This window comes from Protopterus annectens, chromosome 13.part0, assembly GCF_019279795.1.
Source record: "Protopterus annectens isolate FY-2018-M chromosome 13.part0, PAN1.0, whole genome shotgun sequence".
Classification (NCBI taxonomy): domain Eukaryota; kingdom Metazoa; phylum Chordata; order Ceratodontiformes; family Protopteridae; genus Protopterus; species Protopterus annectens.
In genome coordinates, this window is record NC_056747.1 from 308256903 (window position 1) to 308271272 (window position 14370).

At 35.2% G+C, this 14370-nt stretch overlaps 1 protein-coding gene across 4 annotated transcripts in view; it reads right to left on the bottom strand.

Moving 5' to 3' along the window:
• SHC2 (SHC adaptor protein 2) overlaps positions 1-14370 on the bottom strand; it is a 584758-nt gene that overhangs the window by 83916 nt on the left and 486472 nt on the right. For all 4 annotated transcript variants that reach the window (XM_044053899.1, XM_044053898.1, XM_044053897.1 and 1 more), the window contains one exon: positions 7881-7956. In XM_044053899.1, the coding sequence (XP_043909834.1) occupies positions 7881-7956 (76 nt within the window). The remainder of the gene's footprint in view (positions 1-7880; positions 7957-14370) is intronic.

Here is a 14370-nt window from a genome sequence, read left to right on the forward strand (position 1 = left end):
GACCAACGAGGGGGTGGTCTTACATATCAATCTGTCCTTGGATCCAGCCATAGTCTCCACTGACAAACGCAAAAAGTAACAAACAAGTGAAAACAAAAACCAGAAGACAAAATTACCCTGTACTTGTGAACGCCAAGGGAATTCTTGTATAGTCCACACTTGTAAATTCTCCACACTCAAATGGCTGCTGTAGACAGAATCCAGGATAAAATCAGTTATGTTAGATGCTAAATAAATGTCCACAAAGAGGTCCTATGCGACAAAATATCCATATGAATCAAGTAGTAAAAAAGATTTTTCCAAAAGCTTTATTGAACCAATACTGTGAAGCGCTTTTCGTCCCACTGAATAGTGGGACTTCTTCAGACAAACAGATTCTGACAAAAACAAGGTTTAAATACTGGTTTTGATGCCAAAAGGGTGCCGTTGCTAGGATACAGTTCTGTGCTTCAATTAGTTAAAGGTATAGTGTCCTAACAACTAATGAGGTGAATCTATGAATGGATGAAACAAAATCAACAAAACTTCAGAGCCATTAAAAAGATTAAAAGACTGACAAGGGTGGCGGTTTGGTTATAATGACACAATCACAATATATTGAGAAAATGGAATCCCTCCTTGACAATACTGCTTATCAATTATCTTCCAAGAACGAAATGTATCAAGCGTATAAAATCATAAAATCTACATTTAACGACTTCTTTATAGAGGGAAGGATTGACTTGACTACATTTAATTATTTGAACATGCTTGCACCCAAGATTCCTATTCTTTTCGGCATCCCCAAGATTCATAAGTCCCTAATTAACCCCCCCATTCGACCACTAGTAGATGGACGTAATAGTATGACGTATCCATGTGCCAAAATTATTGATTCAATTTTGAAAAAATATGTACTGAAAGAAAAAAACATATGTAAGGATTTGTGGTCTTTTTTGTATAATATCAACAAAGTCGAGTATAATGATTCATTTAATTTCTTAACAGTTGACGTTAAAGATTTATATACATGTATACCACACACAGAAGGTATTGAATATGTTAGCTACATGTTGAGAAAGCACCAAGCACCTACACTTGAGGTAGAATTAGTTGAACATATGCTTGATTTAGTGTTGTCCTATAATTTTTTTTACCTTCAATAATAATATTTATTTACAAAAAATAGGGGTGGCCATGGGTTCACCTTGCGGCGCTAGTTTTGCCAATCTAGTCATGGCCTATTGGGAAAAGGATATAACAAGTAGAAATCATGACCTTACGAATCAGATCAGGTACTATACACGCTTTTTAGATGATATTTTTATTCTAATCGAAGGGAATGAAGATACAGCACATGAATTAGTATCACTTTTTAATTCTAGTTCTAACTTTCTAACTTTTACATCCAACTTCAATAGACACAGGATTAGTTATTTAGATGCAGATTTAAGGAAGGACCTTAAAAACAAAGTTTACTATGCTAACATACCCAGGAAAGATACCTATTCTAATACTTTATTACACTATTCAAGCTGCCATCCCCTTTATCAGAAAAAGCCTGTTGTAAAAGGTCAATTCGTACCGAATGATATCAAGGAACTATGACTTTCATGATGAATGTAGACTTTTGTGTTCTATGTTTACCATGAGAGGTTATCCTAAACATCTTATTGATGAAGTTATGTCTGAGGATGGATCAAAAAGAGAAGCAGGTACCTATATGCCGATTCTTAATGCCTTGAATCAAGTACCCGTTCCTGTAAGTACTAGTGAACCCATGTATATTAATGTTTCTTTTATTACTCCCTATAGCTTAGACAGTAACTTTATCTCTCTCATCATTAATAAAAATTGGACCATCATATCTAATGATGGTGTTCTGAGTAAAAAATTACCACCTAAGCCAAAGATTGTCTGGAAAAAAGGAAGAAACTTGAAACAGATATTACAAAACAATGTGTCACTAGGAACACAGAGAGTGGGTATGTATCAGTGCAATATGTGTAAGTATTGTGCACATATGATTACAGGGCAGACATTCACAGTAAGGAACATTACATATGACCTCAAATATAAATTCAACTGCTTGTCAACCAAAGTAATTTACTTGGCATAGTGCCAGGCTTGTCCTTCATTTTATTTAGGAAAAACTGACAGGAAACTACGAGAACGGGTCTACGAACACCTATACGCAATCAAAAAAAAGAAAACAGAGAATGCACTTGCTAAACATATTACTGACAACCCTAGCCATAATTTCAATTTTAAAGCAATTGATACCATATCACCTGACAACCGTGAAAGACCCTTTGAAGTCCTGTTGGAAGTACTAGAACTTTTTTGGCAGATTAGGTGCCATGCCAATGCCCCCCCCCCAGGCCTTAATGAGACTATTACATTATATCCGTTACTGAAATTGAGAAGCCTACGACGTTGATATATACCATTGTCATGTTATATACTCTTGTGGGGGGGGGGGGGTTTGCTTGCTTTGTTTTCGAAGTGAATTTCTGTACATTACCACGCACTTATGGAGTAATTTGTCCTTAGTACCTTGCATTTCACCTTTATATAAGTTTACTAGTTGCTGTTTGATTTTAAATTTATCATTTACATGTTAGCATATATATTTTTACAATATTTCTTTTACAATTGCAATACACCTGCTTTCTACGTGACCTGGCTACATCAATTGCACTATTTAATAGTTCTTTGTTCAGGTGTCACTGTATATCCTGAACATATATTTATGACTTTTGTTAGACTTTGTAGTTATGTATGTGTTTTAGGTGGGATTCTGACCAGACTATTGTAGTTCTAATGTGACTTTGTACCATCTTTCAATAGCAATTTCCCACAACAACGTTCTTTCTTTTTTGTAACCACTCGATTGTTTGATGGGATTTATTTATATATGTATTCAGTGCTCAGGTTGAGTATCTTTTGTACATACTGGTTTTTGTTTGTTACTGCTCATTCCTTAGTCTGAAACATGTAGTAATATATAGATGTGATTTGTATTACCATATATACTTTATATATTTTTATATTTGTTTTATATTTAGTATTTATTTAGATACTGTAATAATGACATCTTAGCGATGCTTTTAATCTTTTTAATGGTTCTGAAGTTTTGTTGATTTTGTTTCATCCATTCATAGATTCACCTCATTAGTTGTTAGGACACTATACCTTTAACTAATTGAAGCACAGAACTGTAACCTAGCAACGGCACCTTTTTGGCACCAAAACCAGTATTTAAACCTTGGTTTTTGTCAGAATCTGTTTGTCTGAAGAAGTCCCACTATTAGTGGGACGAAAAGTGCTTCACAGTATTGGTTCAATAAAGCTTTTGGAGAAATCTTTTTTACTACTTGATTCATATGGATATTTTGTCGCATAGGACCTCTTTGTGGACATTTATTTAGCATCTAACATAACTGATTTTATCCTGGATTCTATCTACAGCAGCCATTTGAGTGTGGAGAATTTACAAGTGTGGACTATACAAGAATTCCTTTGGCGTTCACAAGTACAGGGTAATTTTGTCTTCTGGTTTTTGTTTTCATAGTCTCCACTGAATTTGACAAACAAATGCTTTGCCTAGTGACAAGGACAGCAGAGCTATGGGCAGATATGGAAATAAAGTATAAAATTCAGCTACCTTTTCTTTTCAAATCATTAACTACCAAACTCATATGATTAGATACCTTTTAACTATTTTTGCAGAAACTTTTAAACGGTGTCAAGAATCTCTTACTTGGGTGCTAGATCTACACAGACTGGGGTTCCAGGAGAACATACCAAAATCTTGTTTAATTCCTTCTCACTGGGTTCTTTTCCTGGGCTTTCCCCCTAAGTACCTCAGTTCAAACAGCTTTTTTTTCACATGAAAAAGTAGATCTGTATCAAGACGTATTCCTGAGTTTTTCCACTCAGACTTCTGTCTCAGCCTGGAACATGTTCAGGATTCTGGATCTCATGGCAGCTATGATTTTCATGATTCCTCGGGCAAGAGTCCACATGAGAAAAATTTAGTTGTACCTAAAATCTGTATTGTCCAAACACCAAAATCCCCTGACATTTTAGATTCCGGTTTTGGGGATTGTCAAAAGAAAGATTCTTTGGTAGAGAGACCAATTTTTTCAGAATCCAGATCTCCCATTTTCCCTTCCAACTCCAACACAGTCTGTAACAACAGATGCCTCAGACTTTACTTGGAGAGTTTCTACTGGGATTAAACTGCAGGGTTTTTGAAACAGAAAAAAAAAAAAAAACAAACAAACAAAAACATATAAACATGAAAGAGATGTTGACACTCATAAATGTTTTCAGGACTCTCAATCATTTACGGTCCACAGGACAGTTACAAGTGGTTACAGATAACACCAGAGTGGTGTGCTACATAAACGGGGGGGGGCAGACATTATCCTTTGGGCAGACTAGCCATAGTAGCCTGGGATATAGCTTTTCAGCACAATCTCACTCTACAGGCATGTTACATACTATTGAAGCAAACTTTTGTTGCTTACAAGCTGAGTGACGAGGACAGACCCTTGTGACTGAAAAATGAAACAGGGGGTCTGCCAAGAGTTGATCCAGTTGTGTGGAACACCTCAAATAGATTTTTTTTCCACCATCCACAACAATCAATTGGCAAAGTTCTGCTCTAGGACTCTATGCAAGAAGGCATGGAAAATAGAATTTTTTTTCTTTTCCTTGGACAGGAATGTTCCTGAATGCTTTTCTACCATTTCTACTAATATCTAGGGTCATTTTTAAGACTCAGAAAGAATCTCCAAAGATCACTGTGGTGTTTCCTTTCTGGGCCAGGCAGCAGTGGTTCTCCCTTCTTTTGGAAATGGGGAAGGGTAATTGCCACAAGCTTCCTCATAGGTTGGACCTACTCAGGCAAGACAAAGGGAGTTTGATATATCCCAACTATAAACAACTGCAGTTAATGCCAGGATGGTGGTATTAATATGTTTCAGGCAACTATTTTATGAGTTTGTGTAGCATTCGTTAAAGGAGGCAAGAAAACCTGCTGCTAGAAAATCATATGTTAGCAAATGGACATGTTTTTTCAGTTGGTACCAGAATCCTTTCAGGCCAAGTGTCCCTCTGGTTCTACAGTATTTGTGTGAGTTATTGTCCTCTGGCATGTCTTACTCCTCCATTAAGTTAATTTATTGCCCATTTCAGCATGCCTGCCTATGGATCTCCCTCTATCAATGCAATCTCATACGAAGATTTTTTTGAAAGAGGTGTTGCATACCAAGCCTCCTACAAAACAGGTGGCTCCTCCTTGGGATCTTAAATTTGTCTTTGCAAAGCTAACTTTTGCTTCATTTGGACCAGCTCATGAAGCTAACTTGAGATTCTTAACATGCAACAGTGCTACAAATTGCTCTGACCTTTGCATGAAAAATATCTGTGCTACAAGCTCTTATGGTGAGTCCATCTTATCTCATTTTCCACAAAGACAGAGTTTCCTTAAGAACTAATCTTTCATTTATGCATAAAGTGGCATCTGAGTTTACTTTGATCTAATCTATTCATCTCTCTTGTCTTCTTTCCAGAATGTAAAAATGACATAGAAAGGATACCTCATACCTTGATTGTCCATAGACATTTCAGGTACTATCTTCATCATCTTCTTTCAGCTGTTCCCATTAGGGGTCGCCACAGTGGATCATCTGCTTCCATTTATTCCTGTCCTCTGTATCTTGCTCTGTCACATCAACCACCTGCATGTCCTCTCTCACCACATCCATAAACCTTATCTTAGGCCTTCCTCTTTCCATGTTACCTGGTAGCTTCATCCTTAGCGTCTTTTTCCCACTATACTCAGCATCCCTCCTCAGCATATGTCCAAACCAATGTAACCTTGCCTCTCTGGCTTTGTCTCCAAACCTTCCAACCTGGGCTGACCCTCTAATATACTTATTCCTAATCCTGTCCACCCTCGTCACACCCACTGCAAATCTTAACATCTTTAACTCTGCCACATCCAGCTCTAACTCCTGCCCTTTTGTCAGTGCCACTGTCTCCAACCATATAACACAGCTGGTTTCACTACTGTCTTGTACCTTCCCATTCACTCTTACTGGTACACGTCTGTCACAAATCACTCCTGACACTCTTCTCCACCCTCTCCATCCTGCCTGTACTCTCTTCTTCACCTCTCTTCCACACTCACCATTACTCTGAACTACTGATCCCAAGTATTTAAAACTTATCCACCTTCGCCACTTCTACTCCTTGCATCCTCACCATTCCTCTATCCTCACTCTCATTCACACACATATATTCTGTCTTAGTCCTGCTGACCTTCATTCCTCTTCTCTCTAGAGCATATCTCCATCTCTCCAGGGTCTCTTCCACCCAGGGTTGCCAGATTTCCAGCCCCCCAGGTAGGGACAAAAAAAAAAAAAAAAGAAGCTCTCACGGCAAGTGAAGACCAAAAAAAAAAAAAAAGGTCTTTAATGCGGAACAGAGTTCCACATTAAAGAACTGAGCTCACTCAGTAGCTCTGCACTAAACATGGAGCTTCTCGTGTTTAATGCATTGCAGTTCCGCATTCAACACAAGTAGCTCCGTGTTTAGCGATTTTTGATTGGCCCGTATACCGGCATATGGGCCAATCAAAAATCGCTAAACACGGAGCTTCTCGTGTTTAATGCGGATCACAAGAAGCTCCGTGTTTAGCAATTTTTGATTGACCTGTGTGCCAGGTATACGGGACAATAAAAAAAAAAAAAAAAAAAAAAAAAACAAACAAAGCGGAGGCTGGCCGGGATTTAAACCGGCAGGGCGGGACTTGGGATCAGGCTGCTGATCTCGGGACAGTCCCGCCCAAATAGGGACGTCTGGCAACCCTGCTTCCACCTATTCCCTACTCTCACTACAGATCACAATGTCATCTGCAAACATCATAGTTATGGGGACTCCGGTCTGATCTCGTCTGTTAACCTGTCCATCACCATTGCAAATAAGAAAGGGCTCATTCTACATGTCAGTGAAAGACCAAATCAGACATCTATAAGAATTGCCTGTAGGCCTTTGTGCACAGTCCTGCATGGTCTCTATTGTCTAGAAGTACAGTGTAGTTGGTTAAGGCAGTGAACTGTAAACAAGTTATAGCTTTCTGAGCTATGTCTGTCTATTAGAGCTTTCAGTCTTATACTGTATGACAGAAGTGCTACATAATACTGAATCACAAATTTCTCAAACCAAAAACAAAGGGAACAGTTCTGAAATATTAAACCATACCAAGAAAGCAATGCATTGTTGTGCTACCCAGTTTAAAAAATACACCTTCAGTCTTTTAGATTTAGGAGTTCATGATTCATCATCTGTAGTCCTCTCCATGTCCAAATGACAAACCTAATATTCCTGAAATATTAAAGCATGTCAAAGAGCAACAGCAGGTTTGCTACATTTTGTTAAATGCAGTTTCAGAAAAACACAATTCTAGTTATTTTTGTTAAGGGATTTTTGATTTGTTTTTCTGTAGTTCTCCCCCTGTGTGACTGAGCATATCATATAACCAGACCAGTGCTCCTGGGTCGCCTCCTAAAAGAGGCACTTGTACCTATCAGGTTTTACTTGACTAGCAAAAGGACTGCACAAAAATAACAGCTTAACGTAAAATACTTGTACTTCTGTTTCTGCACCATTTCAGTGGAATCTCACGCTCATCATTTTTAAATATATTTCTTCCACCATTACTCTTCCTACACATGCATAACAGTATATACAGTATAAATGCTATATCAAACACGTGGACACAGGATCATTGTATTCATGCAAACAAAATGAAAAGAAAAAATAAAATAGATTCACTGCCTACAGGGTATATAGGACCTAAAAAACAAAACTGCCAAAGAAGAACTGACCTGATAACTTGTGAAGATCAGGTTCCCAGTGGGGGCCGGGATGAAGATTTTGGTCTCTGTGTGCTGGAGAGCAAACCTGAAAAGCAATAATACATGTCATGAAAAAAGTGGAGGCCGTGTTTACCATGATGCCAGGCAATTTCTTAACATTCCTATCACAGAATGACCAGGAACATTTATACATTACCTAGAATCCCTGAGTATGTACTGTAGTTATAGATACATCTCATGATGAAGAGTTACAACAGGCTACATACTGTACTGTACTGTACTGTACACACACATGCTGCCTTTATGACAGGGTATTCTGACCTGGCAATTTCTTAGCTTGCTATGGCAAAATGTCTGTTTGACCAGAAGACACATTGCATTGTATGCATTTTGTACATACTGGAAAATCTGTTCTAAAATAATCTTCTATTCCTGCAGGAATGTTAATAATTTAGCATTTGCATAAAAGAGTAATTGAACAGTGTGCAAAATTACTTAACATTTTGTATTGTTTATTTTACTACAGGATTCTGCTTGAGAGCAAGAGAGATATTATATTATGTATCCTAGCAACTGACACTGATAAAAATGTGTGTTTACGAAAAAGTATAGATATCTTCACCGCTGTCCTAGTTACATATGTTATCATATAGTTATTACTACTTTACTTATATCATTAATCAGTTGTCACCTTTCTATCCATGGTAATTCTAGGGAAATGTGTACACACACACATACGTACATGCACACTCACAATACATACTTATACCCCCAAAACAGCACTTTTTACCTAAATTATACCCCAATAAATTAAATTTATTAAAAGTAAAAATAAAATGAAACAATAAAAATTGAATAAAAAAACATGGACCACAACTAAATAATCAAAAACATCTTTACTGGCCAAGTGGACCCGATTCTAAATATTAAAGCTAAAGTTTATTTAACTAAATACATTAATATAATATATCAGACTAATAATTCCTAAAATAACCCTTACTACACTACTAAAATAAGTAAAAAAAAAAAAAAAGCTGCGACTAATAAAAAATAATATCCCCGGTATTCATTAATGCTTGCACTTAGTGTACACTGTTCTGAGTGAACAGACAACACAAGCATAACTCATGGGGCTATATCATTATTTCGAACGTTCAGATACTCAAATCCCTAAAGGCCGACACCAAAATATCAAACCACAAGTACACCAAACGTGAAAAAGCATGAAATTCAAAATATCGAATTTCCATAGTTGGCCAACTCCACCTCCTGCTGTGTACTGCCTACCCAAACAAAATAAATAACCTACACTTCACCCATATATACACTTCACCCATGTATCCCCTGTGCTCATTCAATGTGCATAACACATAAATGTATGTCAACGTGAACAAACAACACCCATGTACAAAAAAAGTTTAATTTATGTAGTACGTTCAAACTGTCAACTGTTTGTTACACTTTCAACAGTAGTGCTATTAATTTATAGCAAGACCTGCAAACACATACAACTTAAACAGGTTTCTATTGGGCTACACAAATGTATTACTATATATGCACTTAACCCTATTTCTAACCCCAAGGTAAGTATCTATTGCACATGTACGTTAAATGTATTACTATATATGCACTTGCCTTAACCCTACTTCTAACCCTAAGGTCAGTATCTATTGCACATGTATGTTAAATGTATTACTATATATGCACTTACCTTAACCCTACTTCTAACCCTAAGGTCAGTACCTATTGCACATGTATGTTAAATGTATTACTATATATGCACTAACCTTAAGCCTACTTCTAACCCTAAGGTCAGTATCTATTGCACATGTACGTTAAATGTATTACTATATATGCACTAACCTTAACCCTACTTCTAACCCTAAGGTCAGTATCTATTGCACATGTACGTTAAATGTATTACTATATATACACTTACCATAACCCTACTTCCAACCCTAAGGTCAGTATCTATTGCACATGTATGTTAAATGTATTACTATATATGCACTTACCTTAACCCTACTTCTAACCCTAAGGTCAGTATCTATTGCACATGTATGTTAAATGTATTACTATATATGCACTTACCTTAACCCTACTTCTAACCCTAAGGTCAGTATCTATTGCACATGTACGTTAAATGTATTACTATAAATGCACTTACCTTAACCCTACTTCTAACCCTAAGGTCAGTATCTATTGCACATGTATGTTAAATGTATTACTATATATGCACTAACCTTAACCCTACTTCTAACCCTAAGGTCAGTATCTATTGCACATGTATATTAAATGTATTACTATATATGCACTTACCTTAACCCTACTTCTAACCCTAAGGTCAGTATCTATTGCACATGTATGTTAAATGTATTACTATATATGCACTTACCTTAACCCTACTTCTAACCCTAAGGTCAGTATCTATTGCACATGTACGTTAAATGTATTACTATATATGCACTTACCTTAACCCTACTTCTAACCCTAAGGTCAGTACCTATTGCACATGTATGTTAAATGTATTACTATATATGCACTTACCTTAACCCTACTTCTAACCCTAAGGTCAGTATCTATTGCACATGTACGTTAAATGTATTACTATATATGCACTTACCTTAACCCTACTTCTAACCCTAAGGTCAGTATCTATTGCACATGTACGTTAAATGTATTACTATATATGCACTAACCTTAACCCTACTTCTAACCCTAAGGTCAGTATCTATTGCACTTGTATGTTAAATGTATTACTATATATGCACTTACCTTAACCCTACTTCTAACCCTAAGGTCAGTATCTATTGCACATGTATGTTAAATGTATTACTATATATGCACTAACCTTAACCCTACTTCTAACCATTGCACATGTATGTTAAATGTATTACTATATATGCACTAACCTTAAGCCTACTTCTAACCCTAAGGTCAGTATCTATTGCACATGTATGTTAAATGTATTACTATATATGCACTTACCTTAACCCTACTTCTAACCCTAAGGTCAGTATCTATTGCACATGTACGTTAAATGTATTACTATATATGCACTTCACTTAATCCTACTTCTAACCCTAAGGTCAGTATCTATTGCACATGTACGTTAAATGTATTACTATATATGCACTTACCTTAACCCTACTTCTAACCCTAAGGTCAGTATCTATTGCACATGTACGTTAAATGTATTACTATATATGCACTTACCTTAACCCTACTTCTAACCCTAAGGTCAGTATCTATTGCACATGTACGTTAAATGTATTACTATATATGCACTTCACTTAATCCTACTTCTAACCCTAAGGTCAGTATCTATTGCACATGTACGTTAAATGTATTACTATATATGCACTTACCTTAACCCTACTTCTAACCCTAAGGTCAGTATCTATTGCACATGTACGTTAAATGTATTACTATATATTCACTTACCTTAACCCTACTTCTAACCCTAAGGTCAGTATCTATTGCACATGTACGTTAAATGTATTACTATATATGCACTTACCTTAACCCTACTTCTAACCCTAAGGTCAGTATCTATTGCACATGTATGTTAAATGTATTACTATATATGCATTTACCTTAACCCTACTTCTAACCCTAAGGTCAGTATCTATTGCACATGTACGTTAAATGTATTACTATATATGCACTTACCTTAACCCTACTTCTAACCCTAAGGTCAGTATCTATTGCACATGTACGTTAAATGTATTACTATATATGCATTTACCTTAACCCTACTTCTAACCCTAAGGTCAGTATCTATTGCACATGTACGTTAAATGTATTACTATATATGCACTTACCTTAACCCTACTTCTAACCCTAAGGTCAGTATCTATTGCACATGTACGTTAAATGTATTACTATATATGCACTTACCTTAACCCTGCTTCTAACCCTAAGGTCAGTATCTATTGCACATGTATGTTAAATGTATTACTATATATGCACTAACCTTAACCCTACTTCTAACCCTAAGGTCAGTATCTATTGCACATGTATGTTAAATGTATTACTATATATGCACTAACCTTAACCCTGCTTCTAACCCTAAGGTCAGTATCTATTGCACATGTATGTTAAATGTATTACTATATATGCACTTACCTTAAGCCTACTTCTAACCCTAAGGTCAGTACCTATTGCACATGTATGTTAAATGTATTACTATATATGCATTTACCTTAACCCTACTTCTAACCCTAAGGTCAGTATCTATTGCACATGTACGTTAAATGTATTACTATATATGCACTTACCTTAACCCTACTTCTAACCCTAAGGTCAGTATCTATTGCACATGTACGTTAAATGTATTACTATATATGCACTTACCTTAACCCTGCTTCTAACCCTAAGGTCAGTATCTATTGCACATGCATGTTAGTTTCCTATACAGGATAAGGGAATCTCCTACTGATGTTTTACCTTAGTAAACATGATGTGGCCAACAATGGAAATGTGATATTGTGAATTTCCTGGTTTTTAACGTTCAGTTGACTTGTGGTTCGATATTTTGGTGTTGACCTTTAGGGATTCGAGTAACTGAACATTCGACATAATGATATAGACCCTAACTCACACCTTCTTCCTCTTAATTTTAGTTTTCCTACTGATTTTCTTGCAGATTTAACTATTGAGGGAGATTCATAAAGGTTACTATAAAGTGTAGACTACATGTACATTTAGTGTAATATTTCTTTTTTTTTTTTTTAAACAAGTTTATTGTTTTTAACATACAAAATAAATATCATAACAATTTTATACAAGCAATTAAAATAGAAATAGTTATAACATTCAATAAAATAACCAAAGTATTTACAAAGACATCCACTACAAATCAAATCAATTGATTAAACTATAATGTCATGCTATTTAAACTAAGATTTTTTTAACAGGTTTTGTAAAGTATCCCATATAATATAATAAGATGTTTTTCTAGTAGTTCTTGATTTTATTGTCATCAATTCCATATGACACACTTCAGTCATAACATTTTTAAATTCATTAAATGAAGGAGGGGTATCTGAAAACCAATTTCTGGTTATTATTTTTCTAGCCACTGCTAGAACAGACCATAATAAGGGAAGTTTAACTATTTTAACACTTTTAGGAACAGGTGTGTTAAATAATATAAGTGATTTAGAAACAATGAAATTATCTGTGAAAAGGGCCTGCAAAAAATCATTGATTAACTTCCAATATTCCTTCAATTTTATACAGTCATAAAACATATGTGCCCAATCAGCATTTATTTCTACATTACATCTTTTACATAAGTTGTCTTTATTATTTATTTTATTCATCATTAAAGGTGTATAGAAGGATCTATGTAAAAATTTCCAAGTAAAAAGTCTCCAATTAACGGAAGAAGTAGTTTTATAAGCAGATTCCAATATATATTGTTTATCTTGTTGTTTTGGTGATTCACCATTAATAGAAATGAAATAATTCCAATAGGTATCTGAACTGTAATGAGTTTCTTCTCTGATAATTTTATGTATGTATGAGAGCTTAACTTTATCAGAAACTCTATGTTGTAAATTTAATATCAAGTAATCAATTAGTATTGGAACAGATTCTTTAACTGTTAAAGACATTAAATCAATTTTATTAATAAGATGTTGTCTAAAAGTCTGAATTTCTAACCAACATGTTTCTCTCAAATCAAATTCTTGCTTTAAGAAGTCTAAATTTTTTACTTTATTATCAGACAGCAACTGATACCAATACTTTAGATCATTCTCTGTGACTAAAAGAGTTCTTTCAGAAGTGGTTGACAAAAGCATACCTTGTGTATACATTATAGGGAATAGAATAAAATTCCATTCCTTATACTTAGGATGCATGAATATAAAATTACGATAACTGATAATAATGTTTAATGGGTAACTAACTATATATTTTGGTGTAATGGATGAAGTACAAAATTCTTTTAGTAACCATAACATGGGGTTATTTACAATAATATTTTTATGTATTAAAGAGATTTTCATGAAGTGAATACTAATTAGCTCCCAATAATCTTTCCATCTTGCAACATATGACTGATCTATTAACAAAGTAATAACTTTTATAATAGAAGAGATAGTATATAAATTAAAGTCTGGAAATGAAATGCCCCTTTGAGACCAGCTATTAGTATGTTTCTTTAATGCAATCCTAGGTCTATTAGGTGCCCATAAGAAATTTAACATTATAGTGTAATATTTCTGAGTGACTAGAAAGCACAAAAAATATTGTAGGGATGTTCTTGAATACAGATTGTATACATTTAGTGTAACCATTAATGAATCTGGCCTTATAACTTTCCCCCAGAATTAGGGTAGAAAACCAACCATGAGACTCTCCATTCACAAAAAACTATGGAAAATATGTAAAACTTTATTTAGCAGACAACTTATGGAATTGTTGTGGCCCAAGACATTGATGGTAAGTAATAATTCCCTCCTAAAAGACAGGGGAGATGGTTAAATTA